Source organism: Aulonocara stuartgranti (genome assembly GCF_965226115.1).
Source record: "Aulonocara stuartgranti genome assembly, chromosome: 3".
Classification (NCBI taxonomy): domain Eukaryota; kingdom Metazoa; phylum Chordata; class Actinopteri; order Cichliformes; family Cichlidae; genus Aulonocara; species Aulonocara stuartgranti.
This window is the reverse complement of record NC_138941.1, coordinates 74,123,023-74,137,373: the sequence shown is the minus strand read 5'-3', so window position 1 is coordinate 74,137,373 and position 14,351 is coordinate 74,123,023. Positions and strand designations below refer to the sequence as shown.

At 41.5% G+C, this 14,351-nt stretch overlaps 2 protein-coding genes and 1 long non-coding RNA gene across 3 annotated transcripts in view; all 3 read left to right on the top strand.

Moving 5' to 3' along the window:
• Positions 1-14,351, top strand: part of LOC309703463 (uncharacterized protein) — a 179,477-nt gene that overhangs the window by 62,219 nt on the left and 102,907 nt on the right. The gene's annotated exons all lie outside the window — the stretch shown is intronic.
• LOC309703756 lies at positions 2,278-4,081 on the top strand. Its single transcript, XR_014276021.1, has 3 exons — positions 2,278-2,294; positions 3,768-3,878; positions 3,948-4,081. It is a non-coding gene; the product is annotated as an uncharacterized lncRNA (long non-coding RNA).
• LOC309703584 (butyrophilin-like protein 2) lies at positions 6,526-13,597 on the top strand. The gene is made up of 6 exons (XM_082528499.1): positions 6,526-6,694; positions 8,063-8,410; positions 10,152-10,484; positions 10,571-10,672; positions 12,259-12,591; positions 12,658-13,597. Exons 1-6 carry the CDS (start codon positions 6,664-6,666, stop codon positions 12,702-12,704), a joined length of 1,194 nt encoding a protein of 397 aa, XP_082384625.1. The 5' UTR covers positions 6,526-6,663; the 3' UTR covers positions 12,705-13,597.

Genomic DNA, 14,351 nt, shown 5'->3' with positions numbered 1-14,351 from the left:
AGGTGTGAAGAAGGAAACCTCACAGACAAAATGATGTAAATGTAAAAAAAGGTTTTGACAAAGCTTTAAAACCTATGTTTGCATTAAAAGTGGGAACTAGCACTAGATATGAGGCTGATTAAGCAGTTCCCGGATGCTGTTCAGTGCCCACCCTAAGGCCCATTTTTTTAGCTAAAGATTTAATTTGTTGCTTTTATAAAAAGCTATTCTTGATAATCCCGTATTGTATAACTAACCTGTTGTTACATCATGTGAGGCTGTGGTGTTGTCCTCTCCCTCTCCTCCTCCTTCTTTATTGCCCCACCCCTTGTTTCTCTCTGCCCCTGCCTTCTCCTTTAGGACACACCTGCTGCTCATTTGCCCTTGTTGACCACCAATTACCCTCAAAGGTGATATAAGCTGGAGGAGAGCAGTGTGAAGGTGGGAGAGGCTTCTGGTGGATTTCCTCTTTCTTGGTCAGTGTGTGAGTCTGGTCTAGGTGTGGAAAAGGCCTGCTGCATGTATGTGACCAGCCCCACCGTGCGTGGCTTGTTGTGAGTAGCTCAACTGGGCAGTGGTTTTGGTTAAGTGATGGCGGCCTCCATTATTTGGTTTGGCCAGCCTGGTTATTTCTAATAGCAGCGTTCCTGTCTTTTTCTGTTGAAGCCTTATAGTTGTTTTCTTTGTTGAAGTGGTCACCATCTCGTTGGGTTGACCTGCCTGATTTATCATTAAAGCAGCGTTGCTGTCTCTTTCTGTTGTTACTGTTTATATGATTATTGGATTAATTGATTATAATAAAGATTTATTTCGTGTTAAACACCTCTGCCTGGCATCCTTTTCATTTCAACCCGGATCCGACTGTTACTGTCCCCCACCCTCTTCGCCTAACTTTTATGTGGGGACGTAACACCTGTTGAATGGAATAAAGTCTGTTCCTTCAAATATAAGTTTCAAGTATTCCTTTACAACTCCAATCTGAGAAGTTTTTCCAGCTGTGTGTATGTTTGCATGCAATTACTGGCAGTCATTTTTAGAAACTCCCAGCATGCTGTCAGAGATTTATTATTGCACAGTGCCTGTTATATCCAGCCAGGGCTCATAGAAGATGTTTTAACCATCTGGAGATACTTGTAGACTTTTAATTCATTTGAAAGCCTGATTCTTAGCCTCGTCCACCCCAGCTGTAAAACTCAGAAACCAGTCTTACTTGTTCTCATCTATCGTCCACCTGGGCCTTACAGAGTTTCTGTCTGATTTCTCAGACTTTTTATCTGATTTAGTTCTGAGCTCAGATAAAATAATTATTGTGGGTGATTTTAACATCCATGTAGATGCTAAAAATGACAGCCTCAACATGGCATTTAATCTGTTATTAGACTCAATTGGTTTCTCTCAAAATGTAGAAGAACCCACCCACCACTTTAATCACACTCTAGATCTTGTTTTAACATATGGCATAGAAACTGAACATTTAACAGTGTTTCCTGAAAACCCTCTCCTGTCTGATCATTTCCTGATAACATTTACATTTACAATAATTGATTACACAGCGGTGGAGAGTAGACTTTATCACAGATGTCTTTATGAAACCGCTGTAACTAAGTTTAAGAATGTAATCCACCCACTGTTATCTTCAATGCCCTGTACCAACACAGAGCAGAGCAGCTATCTGAACGCTACCCCAACAGAGGTCAATTATCTTGTTAATAATTTTACCTCACTATGTATGACTCTGGATACTGTAGCTCCAGTGAAAATAAGACCTCAAATCAGAAGTACCGGACTCCGTGGTATAATTCTCAAACATGTAACCTAAAGCAGATTAAGCTGGAGAGGCAATGGCGTGTCACAAATTTAGAGGATCATCATTTTGTGATGACTGTGGCAGCAGTCGTGTGGTTTTATTGAAGAAGGACCCAAAGTCTGGCAAAAGCTGTGATTTGAGTGAGCTTTATTATGGGAGGTGAAAACAACAAAAGCGAGGGTGTCGAGTACAGAACTAAAACATAACCTAAACTGGGAAAACTAGAGAACAAACCTGAAACCATAATATCCCAGGACGAACATGGGATGGAGAATAGAGAAGGCAGAGACACACCGAGTTACACAGACAATGCGACAAGGAACATAGGCAGGCACACGCTATAAATACACATGAGATAACGAGGGAATGACACACCAGAGGGAAACAAAGCTGAACCTAATCAGGCAAGACAAGGAAGTAAAACAGAATACGCTAACATGAGACGGGACCTTCAAAGGAAAACAGGAAATTCACAAACACAAACTCAGGGACACGAAGAGAGCACAAGGTGAGGACACAGGAAACCAAAACCAGAATAAAGTAGGACATGAGATAATAATATTAAACACAAAACGCTGGGTCAAACGACCCAGGACCATGACACATTTAGCCTGGAGAAATAGTTTGTTGCTTTATAAGAAAGCCCTCCGCAAAGCCAGAACATCCTACTATTCGTCATTGATTGAAGAAAATAAGAACAATCCTAGATTTCTCTTCAGCACTGTAGCCAGGCTGACAAAAAGTCAGAGCTCGTTGGTGAGAAATCTCACAGATCTACAGCTACTTTTAGTACCATTGATATTTATTTAACTCTTTTTCTCCAATTGATCTTTCTGAGTTAACTTCAATAATTACTTCCTCCAAGCCATCAACGTGTCTTTTAGACCCCATTCCTACAAAACTGCTCAAAGAAGTCCTGCCATTAATTAATTCTTCGATCTTAAATATGATCAACCTATCTCTAATGATCGGCTATGTACCACAGGCCTTCAAGCTGGCTGTAGTTAAACCTTTACTCAAAAAGCATCTCTAGACCCAGCAGTCATAGCTAATTATAGGCCAATCTCCAACCTTCCTTTCATATCAAACATCCTTGAAAGAGTAGTTGTCAAACAGCTAACAGACCATCTGCAGAGGAATGACTTATTTGAAGAGTTTCACTCAGGTTTCAGAGCTCATCACAGCACAGAAACAGCCTGCTAGACCATAGTGCTGCATTTGATACTGTTGACCATAATATCCTATTAGAGTGATTAAAACATGCTGTAGGTATTACAGGTACTGCGCTGCAGTGGTCAATTATGGAGTTCCACAGGGTTCAGTGCTAGGACCAATTCTGTTTACATTATACATGCTTCCCTTAGGAAGCATCATTAGAAGACATAGCATACATTTTCACTGCTATGCAGATGACACCCAGCTCTATCTGTCCATGAAGCCAGATAACACACACCAATTAGTTAAACTGCAGGAATGTCTTAAAGACAAAAAGACCTGGATGGCCGCTAACTTTCTGCTTCTTAATTCAGATAAAACTGAGGTTATTGTACTCGGCCCTGAAAAGCTTAGAAATATGGTATCTAAGCAGATTCTTACTCTGGATGGCATTACCTTGGCCTCCGGTAACACTGTGAGGAACCTTGGAGTCATTTTTGACCAGGACATGTCCTTCAACGCACATATTAAACAAATACGTAAGACTGCGTTCTTCCATTAGCGCAACATCTCTAAAGTTAGAAATATCCTGACTCAGAGTGATGCTGAAAAACTAGTTCATGCATCTATTACTTCCAGGCTGGACGACTGTAATTCATTATTATCAGGAAGTCCTAAAAACTCCCTGAATAGAATAGAATAGAATAATCCTTTAATTGTCCCACAAGGGGAAATTTGGGTGTAACAGCAGCAAGAAAAACACATATACAAACAAACAGTACACAAGACACAGAACAGAAACATACGCAATTTTTTACATATTCAGACCAGCCTGAAGAAGAGGACCAGGTTTACAAAGACCAAACAGAGATGAAAGAAGACCCTCTGAAAACTGGAGAGACAGTGGGAGGAAGGGAAACTTCATCAGACAAAAATGGTAGGTTTGTTTATTTTTTGTTTATTGGCTTGTGCTGTTGTGTCTGACTGTCTTGTGTCTCCTCTGCAGGGAGAGTTCAGGTCCAGGATCAAACAGGGGACATCAGGAACAGAAGCAGCTCCATTGATCCGACTCCTCTGATGGCTGATCAATCAGTTTGATCTGTGTGTGATCAGTGCTGTGAGTCAAACAGCATGATCACAGGACCATAGTAATGCTTTTTGTTCTCATTTAATTTGCCTTTTTTTAAATAGTAAATTTGGTTTTAATGTAAAATATTATAATAATTATTGTTCTATGAGTTCAACCTCCGTCACTCTGACCTTTGAACTTTTTCTGCATTTTGTGGTTTGGCTGTTTCAGCGTTGTAACACAGAAACGCAGATTCTATTTTAAGTCCAGTTCCCTGTTGTTGGTGTTCAGATGTGGTGCAGCCCCCTCCACCTTTTATATGTTCAAGTGCATAGTGGGGAGGATGTCATAAGGCCTCGAGCCAATCGGATGGAAAACACAATATTTATGAGTGTTTTAAGTTGTAAATTGGATTCGACCTGAACATGACAGGAAGGTTACTCATCTTTCTTCTCTGGACTGTTGGACAGAGTCATGTGACCTGCACAGGGACTACACATGGAAATGAGCAGCAGAGCTCAAATCTGTCAGCTTTCCATCTGCTTTTTTAGATTGGTTATTATCTGTTAAGACACAAAATAAAAACAGCTGGCTGACCTTTAATCTGATCCTTGTTGTTCTTCTTCTGTGGTGTTTGTGATGGAGCAGCTGGTCCTGATGTGTTTGATGAAGCCAGGGTTCCTGCTGCTTCACCAAAGTTTCAATTTTTTAACAATTTAACAACAGCTCAAAATACACAAGATTCAAAACTGGTGATGCAAAGAGCTGAATTTCTTTTTTTTTAACATATAAAATTTTAGAAAGTTGAATTTAAGCTTGCTTACTTAGAACGAAATAAACTGAAATAGTCCACAAATGAGTCTCTACTGTTTATGATAATTATATTTTAATGAGAGATACAGAACATCACATAAAACTATAAGTTGGTTTTTGTAATGGAAGATTTTATGTGTGTGTGTGTGTGTGTGTGTGTGTGTGTGTGTGTGTTATTGTCATTTAAAGTGTTTATGTGCTCAGTTGTGACACTGAACAGTCAACAACTAGCTGAACTTACTTTGACCTCGACATTTGAAGAAAACAACTGCTTTTCTGTACGTTATGAGTTTCTTAAAGTCATTTGAAACGGCGACATCTGTTTTGAACATGCTGGGGTGAAGACCGCAGAGCCTGAGAAGAGGAAGTAAGTAGCTGATGTTATGGGAGGATAAGTAGGTGCCGCCACGCCTCGAGAGCTCAGAGCTCGCATGAGTGTGTTGTCTGTTTCCTCTCCCATGCACATGGTCATATAGGTGTTTGTTACAGCTAACCGTGTCTGCAGACTTTGTTAATCTAAATTTCACCACAGTTTGTGTGTCAGTTCTTCTCAGAGAGTCTGCAGGACAGTTTGGTCTGGAAGCTCCTCCTGTGTCCTCGAGGATCAGAGTGTAAAATGAGAAGTTTTGTGCCAGTGAACAAACACCTGCTGAACTTTGATAAAAACCTGATAACGTTGCCCCTCTGAGATCTCCATCATCAGCAGGCAAACAGTGAGATCGGTTCTGAGCTGCTCTGTGAACACAGACCACACTTTGTGCTTTAGACTGTTTGAAACTCCAGCATTCAAACAGTGGCGGATCTCGAAAATGTTACATGCGAGGGCCAGAAGAGGGGGATCAGGTCTATGCAGGATGGCACATACCTCTTCACTGAAGTATGTGGAAACCCCCTATACACAAATGGAGTACATTTGTGCACAGTAACTGAAAACTCCTCAATATGAGAAGAAGGGAAAGCAACACCAGAAACAGCACACAGTAGACATAACTACCAAAATAAAATGTTACAACAGCAGAGAATACCTGACATGAAATTAGGGCGCACAGGAGGGCAGGAAAACCGGAAACCCAGGGAATCAAAATGAAAGTAAAACTAAGAAACTCTGACAATAAAACTAAAACAGGAGATAAATCAAATACCAAACTTACAATGACACAAACTATGAACACTGTGCAAAAATACAGCAATCAAAGGCTTGTTTATTCACTTAATTAACCATTAAGTAAACCGTGTTCGGTATAACCTGCATGTATACCAACCAACTACATTTAATTTGACCAGATTATGATAAATGTAACATTTTACAGTGTACTTATGTAACAAAATACATGGAAAATTTCCCTGTAATTAATTTAGTTAAAGTCAGAATTTTAGGCATGACCTTTTTGGAGGTCCAAACTCAAACTATGAAATAACAGTGAGGACAGTTCATCATATTATTATATTAATAATTTTTCTTTTAGTTAATTATTTATTCATTTTTATTATTTTACACACACACACATCCATCATTTATACAGCTTCTAAACTTACTGTCAGTTTTGCAAAACTAAAACTGTAATTAGGTCAGGTTACATTAATATAAACCCACGTGGATCAACCACGTGTTCCTGAAAGCAGCTCGCTGTCTGCAGTCTCTGTGCGCCCTGCTGCTTCTCCTCACTTTCATGTTTGGAGTTCTGCAGAAGGATTTTATTTTGAAGGCTCTGACAGGAAGTTGTGAGGTGTCTCTGTGTAACTTCAGAGGAGGAAACTTTGTTCAGTGCGTCAGGGGTGCTGTGATCGAGCTGTGTGCGCCTGTTTCTCAGAGTTAACGGGACTTTCAGCGGAGAGGAAGATGCTGCTGTGGCTCGTGCTGCAGGTCCTCGGTAAGAAAGTACACACGCAGACTGACACACACACAGTGTGTAACACGAGCTGACTGCATTAGGCCCCTCTGTGTAGTTACTGTGGTCCCTACATGCGATATTCATGCGGGGCGGGTCTCACCGTGACAGCTGAGCTCATCATCCTGATATCTGCGCGTGTCTGTTTAAGAAGTGCGTCAGCGCTCGTGTGCGTGTGATTCACGGCAGGAATAAAAGTACTTTGTCTAAAAACTGAAAGCTTGTCTCACATTATTAAAAGCCCCGTTTACCATAGAAAGCACTTTAATGTGTCAAAAATGGTTTTTGTTCACAATAACGCCACGTGCACAATCATCTATGTTCAAGTTCACTGATTAATAAAGTTATAACAATCCTAAAACAACAAATAGACATTTTTCTTTTTTTTAATTCAACACCAGATGTTACTCTGTGTTTATACATTTTTAATGCTTAGTCTCAGAATAGCTTGTGTCCTGAATTGCCCCCTTATAGAAATCCCCCTGAACAGGTCGCCTCCCTGGTCCTCTGGTCACATGACTTACAGTAAAGTCCACAGTAGAGATGGTCTTTTTTGTTTTTCATACATTAGAATGTCTCACTGTGACTGTTACTGTACAAACTGATAGCTTTGTATGTTTGGTGTTCATTTCATGTCAGGAGATAGAACAAATGTGAAGACTAGGAAATATTAATGCATTATAATATTTTTATTACATTTAAGAAGTGTTATATATGCTGGTGGTACCAGGACAAACGTCAGTAAAGGTGTCCATGTAAAAGTGTGTTTAGATGTCGAGGTCAGGTGGTACGGCTGCAGAAGTGTCACTTCATGAAATCAGTATGTTCTTAAAAGCTTTAAAAGCTTTAGCAATATTACGTTTCTCAAACTGTTTTTAACGGCTGTTATTATGGTTGTTATTTTTATTTCATGGGGTTGAAAAAACTGTCATGAAAAATGTTTCATCTGCTTAATGAGAACTTCCTTCTTTTCTAAGCCCGACACATGAAAACAAATCAAAATTGGTTTAGTACGCACGTATTCACAGTTGTGATGTCACCCCTGCTTGTTTATTAACACGTTCTTCGTTTGCAGATTACAGTCAGGGATTAAAAGCACTTCATTCGTAACAGAGACGAGTCTCAGAAAGTTTCACCTCCGTGTTTTTCAGACGTGCATCAAAGTTTTCTTTGATGTTTTTAAAGCATCCTTCGAGTTACTTTTTGTTGGATGGGAAGAATTCATGTTTGAGTACTTAGCAGAAAACGTGGCTTCTGAAACCACTTTTCCCACGATGTGAACCACTAGAAAAATCCACAGCATACAGGTGATTAGTGTTTTTTGTTGTGTGTGCTTGTGTCTCCTTCCAGTTTCCCAGCATGCCCTGGCTGTGGTGGTGGAGGTGTATGAGGGGGCAAAGTCTGTCCAGCTGACCTGTCAGTACGTAGGTCTTATACTTACAAACCCCACAGTGCTGTGGACTCGCAATGATCTCGACCCAAAATCTGTCCACGTGAGACGAGAGGAAACAAATGATGTAACAGGACAAAACCAGCGTTACAGCGGGCGCACATCAGTGAGGCCTGATGCTCTGGACACTTTAGACTTCAGCCTCACTCTGAGAAACCCCCAAATGACTGATAGTGGCAACTACACCTGCTCCATCAGAAATGAATGGGCAGAACTGAAACTGACCGACGTACATCTGCATGTCAAAGGTAAGAAACACAAACAAACAAAAAGAAAAATGTCAAACTAAGGTTGATAGAAAAGGAATTTCTTTTGTTGAAAACTGGAAAATGGCATTAACATTTTCCAGATGTAATCAGTCTGCAAACATCAAAATCTCACAGGTAGATTTTTTGGTGTTTCTACTAAATCTGGATGATTTGATTCAGAAGGTTTTACATCCTGTATACGCAAGAAAACCTGCAGCTCACAGGCCTAATAGAGATCGATGTACAACATGTAACAGAGGATGTCATTTTAAGAAGATAAACTTGACCTCTGGAACTATGAATGACAGGATGATAAAGTGCTGCCAGCTGTTCTTTATTCCAGAAGAATCCACTTCCAATCAAGTAGCTTTCATTTATTCATTTATTGAACAGGAAGCAGGGTTATGCATTCATAATGTGAGTGTGGAGGTAGTGTGGTAAGGGGGTGTTATACAAGTGCCAACATGAGAAATTAGTGACGCTCCCTTAATGGCCTCAAGCTGCCACTTGTGGCACGTCTGGAGGAAAGGCAGATCATTTTGAATGTTGTGGATCCAAAACTTGGCACCGCCTCCATCTATGATGGCCCAGGAGCTCCGTTTCTGGGTAGATGACCTGAACATACCAGCATCAGGCCGCCGCATCAACAACATGTTGGGAGGGATTGAATCAAAATTAGCTACATTTGAGGGGACATAAACATAACCAGGGGCTTGGAGTTAACGATGCCCTCTACTTTGCTAAGTATGGTCCTAAAGACTTCTTCAGTGACATGCTCCGAGATGGTGTAGAGCTGACTTGATGGAACAAATCTCCCGTTCCCACGAACCACCGTGTGGAGCGTATGGAGGGTTGAAATGGAGATGCTGGCTGGCCAACTGTTTTCAGAGCAGGGCCGAGATGCGATCCTTGACATGACGATGAACACCAGGTGCTGCCATCTGTACTGTGTATGTACCACATGTAGTGAAATGTATATAAAATTTGAATAGACACTGAGGAGTGGAGGCCTAGTGTAGGAGAGCTTTGGCTGGACCCTGCAGAATCCAAGTCGGTACAGTACAGCTGGTCCTCCTCATGGATCCAGATGTGCAGGCTCCACTGGAGTCAGGAAATGTGGGTAATCAGAGCCAATCAGCAACAGTGGTTGAGCTTGATGGAACAGCCCATATGACCAATCATGATCGTGTATGGTAAATGGCCTGCATTTGTATAGCACTTTAATTAGTCCCTAAGGACCCCAAAGCGCTTTACACTACATTCAGTCATCCACCCATTCACACACACATTCACACACTGGTGATGACAGCTACCTTGTAGCCACAGCTGCCCTGAGGCACTGACAGAGGCGAGGACACTGGCGCCACTGACCACCACCAGTAGGCAAACATGGGGTTAGTATCTTGCCCAACGGGGCAGCCTGGGTTCGAACCACTGACCTTCTGATTAGTGGCTGACCTGCTCTGCCACCTGAGCTACAGTGTATGTCTCTATCTTTATTTACACACATGTTCTGTTGCTTGTTAGTTGTTACCTAAAGGTAGCACTGTGAAGACTATTTGTATGGATTTTATAGTGTCCAGTTTAGTTACCATTTTAAACAAAAAGAGAGAGAATCATGATATTTATATATTATTAATATGTATTTTTACTGGTAGCAGAGATCAGAGCACATCAATTCTCTCTTTACCATGAGCATGGCTGCTGCTGCTTCTGATATTATGGTTCATTTTCCTCGTAGATCAGCAGGTGGAGGTGAAGGTGGAGGAAGGGTCAGACTCTGCCACCCTGCCCTGCAAAACAAAACCTGATCTGCCTGAAAAGGCCACAGTGGAGTGGACTCGCCCCGACCGAGAACTCACTATGGTCCATTTGTATGTAAACAGAAGTGACCATCCTAAAAATGTAGACAACCTTTACTGTGGCCGCGCAAAGATGAACAAAGACCTGCTGAGAACTGGAGACCTCAGTCTGACCCTGAAATACCCCACAGAGAGAGACAGTGGAGGATACATCTGCACCATCTACAGGGACAAAGACATCCTGAGACAGAAAGTAGTGCTGCAGGTCAAAGGTCAGAGATGTGGAAAAACATCAGGGGTCAGTGCAGGAGATTGAGGTTCAACAGTCATGTTGATATTGTTTCATGTTTCTCCACAGAACCATTTCCATCCTGGACCACAGCTCTCCTGGTTCTCCTGGGTCTTCTTCTAGTAGTTTCTGCGGGTCTTATATTTCAATTCCGTCATTATTTGGTGTCAGGTGAGTGTCTCCTCCTACACTACCCATAATGCCGATGGTTAGCAGACCTGAAGAGAAACTTCCAAGTTTTTTCCTGAAGTCAGAAAACCTCCTTCAGACTCCGTCATTGATCAGTGAACTCAATCAAAACCCTCTGTTCACTTGGAAAAATGATGGAGAAACAGTCTAACACTTGTGTCTCCATCATGCTCCAAAACGTTGTTGCTTTGACTCTCGTCTGTGGGTTTTTATCAAGATGAAGGAATCCAGAAGAAGTGTAATAATAACAATATTCAAGAACATCAGTGAGGTGCAGATTGTTTGCAATATTTGGTTAAAGGTGCCTTAGTGAGTTGCACTTCAATGAAAAGTACTCTTATGAATGGGGATTTAAATATTTACTCAACAAGACAAAGATGATGTTTTCTATAAGGAAAAGGTAGAAAATGAGGTCAGGCACAAGTTACAAGATCAAGTTAAATGTTATGCGATTAAACAATTCAAGTTTAGTATACATACGTCACAGTGCTGTTAGCTGCTCAGTGCGTAGAAAATATGAGACCGTTAATTGATTGATAATACTTTATTCATCCCGAGGGAAATCGGGTTAAGGCTGCCAGCCGTGCCAGCGCCATCTTGCCCTTCCGACCATACATACATTACACAAACATCACATGGGGAAGACAGGTCAGAGAGGTATAACAATGGAAAATGTACAACATGAGGAAAGACGAGGAGAAAAAATAACTCCCCCAGACTGAGCTTCAACTGGGAGATCAGGGGGGTGAGTGCAGGTCTGCGTGATGCGTATGTGTTCTGTGTTCAACCGAGAGAAAGTGTCCCTTCACTCGGTTAAGCTAAAGTCAACAATCTTCGATCAATGCGGGTGGCCTTGAATGAGGGGAAAGAGAGTCACAACAAAAAGTCTTATTATCTAAAGGAGAGTTTTGTTATTTCCGTCAGCTTTTGCCTTGAGCATCCAGCTGGTGCCAGGGGGGCCGCATGAGATGAAGATGGTAGTTGTTTTGATTAGGGCGAAAAAACTGCATCCAGTTTTACAGCTGGTGTAATGTCCGTCACTGGTCACCAGGTCTGAGTACTCACAACCCATCGTCTATCATGTCGGCCAGCCTTGTGAGATTTTGAACAGCTGTAGCCGCTTCTTGTTCTTCGATAAGCCAGGCCTGAGCCAGCTCCAATCAGCCAGAACTCTGTTACCATAGTTCTGAATTGGTAGACGTCGTTCAGTGTCCTCCATCAAGAGTGTCGCCAGACACACGACGCAACCGACCATCGAGTATCTGGCAGCAAACGTCTCCGCAGGACAATCGGGCTCTCTCAATTCCCGGAGAGTGTCAGTTTCGTTAAGGGACCAGTTGATCAAATCCATAATTCTTCTTTAGGTTTTTAGAGAACAAGTCTGGGAGACTCTCTTAGGGTTAGAGAATAATCGAGACTATACAATAGACATGAGAAGCCAAGCAGTTTTAAATTTCTCTCAGTGTCAGGATCTCTATCCTGTTCCTCCTGCTCAGATCTGCTTCCGTCCTTCAGTTTTCTCTACACCTCTGAATACCTGCTGCTGTTTATGTTTGCTGTTCTTTCAGTGATTCCGGTGAAGGTGGAGGTGGAGGAGGGGGCGGAGTCTGTCCAGCTGCCCTTCAAAACCACAAAATACCTGTCGGGGGAAATTCAAGTGATATGGGAACGTTATGAGCCGTTCCAGAAGGCTCACGTGTTTACAAACGGCCCAAACCAATATGAAGAACAGCACGAAGTTTATAAAGGCCGAACTGTGATGAACAAAGACCTGCTGGAAACTGGAGACCTCAGTCTGACCCTGAAACAGCCCACAGAGAGAGACAGTGGAGAGTACAAGTGTTTGGTCTGGAGGAAGGGAACCTTCATCAGAAAGAAAACCGTGAAGCTCAAAGTCAAAGGTTGGTTTGTCTGTTTGTTTGCTGGCTTGTGTGATTGTGTCTGACTGTCTTGTGTCTCCTCTGCAGGTCCAGGATCAAACAGGGGACATCAGGACCAGAAGCAGCTCCATTGATCCGACTCTGAGTTTTACCCTCACCACTCTGCCTTTTTGTTCATTTAGAGAGTTTTAATGTCACAGCGTGATAATACAGGAACACACATTTCACTTTTAAGTCCAGTCACATCCTCACTCTGTCTCTGCTGTGTGCACAGTCCTTCACTGTGTGTGATCAGCTATTGTGTGACGTTCCATATTCCTCATCTGTTTCTCACCATCTTTACAGTCTGTGCTGTTTAACCTTTTTAAGCCATTTTTGGGCTTTTTCTAAACACTTTCAAATAAAGGTTTTACTTCACTTTATTTCACTTATCATTTGGTTTTCTTGTGTCTTTTTTATGCATTATGTTGCACACATAGATTAGTGTTACCTTTGTGTTTATTTTGGGGTTTTGTTTGTTGTCTTTTTAAGCTTTGTGTGTATTTGACTTTTGCAAATTAAAATGAAGAAAATATTTTGGTAATTGTTGCGATGCCAACAGAAGGTTGTTATTTTTACATTGTGATGGAAATGGAGAGCGGAACCAACTAAGTGGAACCAGTGGGCTGTGAGGTGTTGCACCTGGTGAAGGCGAGGGACCCGTGCTCTCCTCAGAGGAAGACAAATGAGAGGCCTGTGTGTTTGTTCCTCTGACAGCTTCAGCTGTTTTTCACCTGCTTGTCTTGAGGGAACTGTTATCATGATTTATAAATAAAACTGAGTTGAACTGTTTGGGTTCACAGTGCACTGAATGCATCATTTGCTACTGTGGTGCAACCAGTGTTGGGACCATGTGACCTGTCCAGAGTGTACAGCTGGAAATAAGCAGCTTAACTACAATCTGACTGGTTTCCATCACTATGTTTCTGATTCATTTACATTAACTCACACTGTCCCTGTTCAATAAAAACAACAGGCTAACCGTTAATCTGATCCAGTGTTGTTCTTCTTCTGTGGTGTTTGTGATGGAGCAGCTGCTCCTGATGTGTTTGATGAAATCAGGGTTTCCCACAGCTTCAGGAAGCTTACCCACTGTGCAAACTTGATATCATGAATTGAGCCTTTTATGAGCCATTTCTGGACGTCCAGTGTTGGGTCTTTTTTTCTGAACATTTGCTGACTGTTACCTTCATGCACGGGCTGTTTATAGTCCACATGTGTGTTTAACCTCAAACGTAAACTCATTTTAGATCGTTTTCACACTCCGTCTATCGGCTCTGTAGGCCCATGTTTCCAGAGTGTGGAGGACATGTTTTCTGTCTGTTCTCAACTTTCTATGAGCCTCCAGTCATCCTCTGCGACAGAGGAGACAATTAAATGAAGTTAGTGGAAAATATTTTGTAACAGAAACATGTCCTCTGTAAAAATGTGTGCAGAGTGATCAGCGGACATCTCCAACATGGCACAAGTTCATTACCTTTTAAAAATTATTACAAACATTTTCTTAATACTTATAATACTTAATTCTTTAATCATTATTAATTTGTGTGTTTTTTTAACACATAAGAACTGCTGCAGGAGTGAAAGAGGAAAACTCAAAAAAACAAAGTCATGAGCTTGAAGAGTTGAATTTTATTTTTAAAGCTATAAAACATTTTTCATAGGTTCAAAACTTATTGTCAGTTTTGCAGAACTTCAACATAGAGAGACTAAAACTGACGTCCTTCCTTTCAAACCTTCTT